This window comes from Octopus bimaculoides, chromosome 5 (genome assembly GCF_001194135.2).
Source record: "Octopus bimaculoides isolate UCB-OBI-ISO-001 chromosome 5, ASM119413v2, whole genome shotgun sequence".
Classification (NCBI taxonomy): Eukaryota; Metazoa; Mollusca; class Cephalopoda; order Octopoda; family Octopodidae; genus Octopus; species Octopus bimaculoides.
The window spans coordinates 14,916,539-14,917,088 of record NC_068985.1 but is presented as its reverse complement, the minus strand read 5'-3'; the positions used below and the strand labels follow the sequence as shown (position 1 = coordinate 14,917,088).

Sequence of the window (550 nt, the reverse complement as noted above, 5' to 3'; positions counted from 1 at the left end):
TTTTTTTTTTTTTTTTTTTTTTTTTTTTTTCCTTTTCAGACTATTCTTGTCAACGTAATGTCAACGAAGTGTCTCATGTGAATCAAAGTCGCAGTCCCGTCCACGATAATTCTCAACCTGTCACTATAAAGTCTGCCTATTCGCCAGCTGCTGATTCCAGCCGATCAAATTCCAGCAATCCCAGCATGCAACCCTCCACACAGAATGCACTTCCGGTCACACCTGTAAACCATATTTCCAGGTACAATTATGAATCAACAATGTATCAATCTCAAGGCAGCGAGCTGGCACAGAAATGTTAGCATGCCGGGCAAAATACTTTGCGGTATTTTGTCTGCCGTTACGTTCTGAGTTCAAATTCCGCCGAGATGGACTTTGCCTTTCATCCTTTTGGAGTCGATAAATTAAGTACCAGTTACGCACTGGGGTCGATGTAATCGACTTTATCTCTTTGTCTGTCCTTGTTTGTCCCCTCTGTGTTTAGCCTCTTGTGGGCAGTAAAGAAATAAGAATCGTTAGCACGCCGGGCGAAATGCTTAGCTGTATTTCG

At 42.5% G+C, this 550-nt stretch overlaps 1 protein-coding gene across 1 annotated transcript in view; it reads left to right on the top strand.

Annotated features, from left to right (window-relative positions):
* Positions 1–550, top strand: part of LOC106880591 (transcription factor RFX4-like) — an 85,915-nt gene that overhangs the window by 74,708 nt on the left and 10,657 nt on the right. The window contains 1 exon segment of the mRNA XM_052968016.1: positions 40–241. Within this exon segment, the coding sequence (XP_052823976.1) occupies positions 40–241 (202 nt within the window).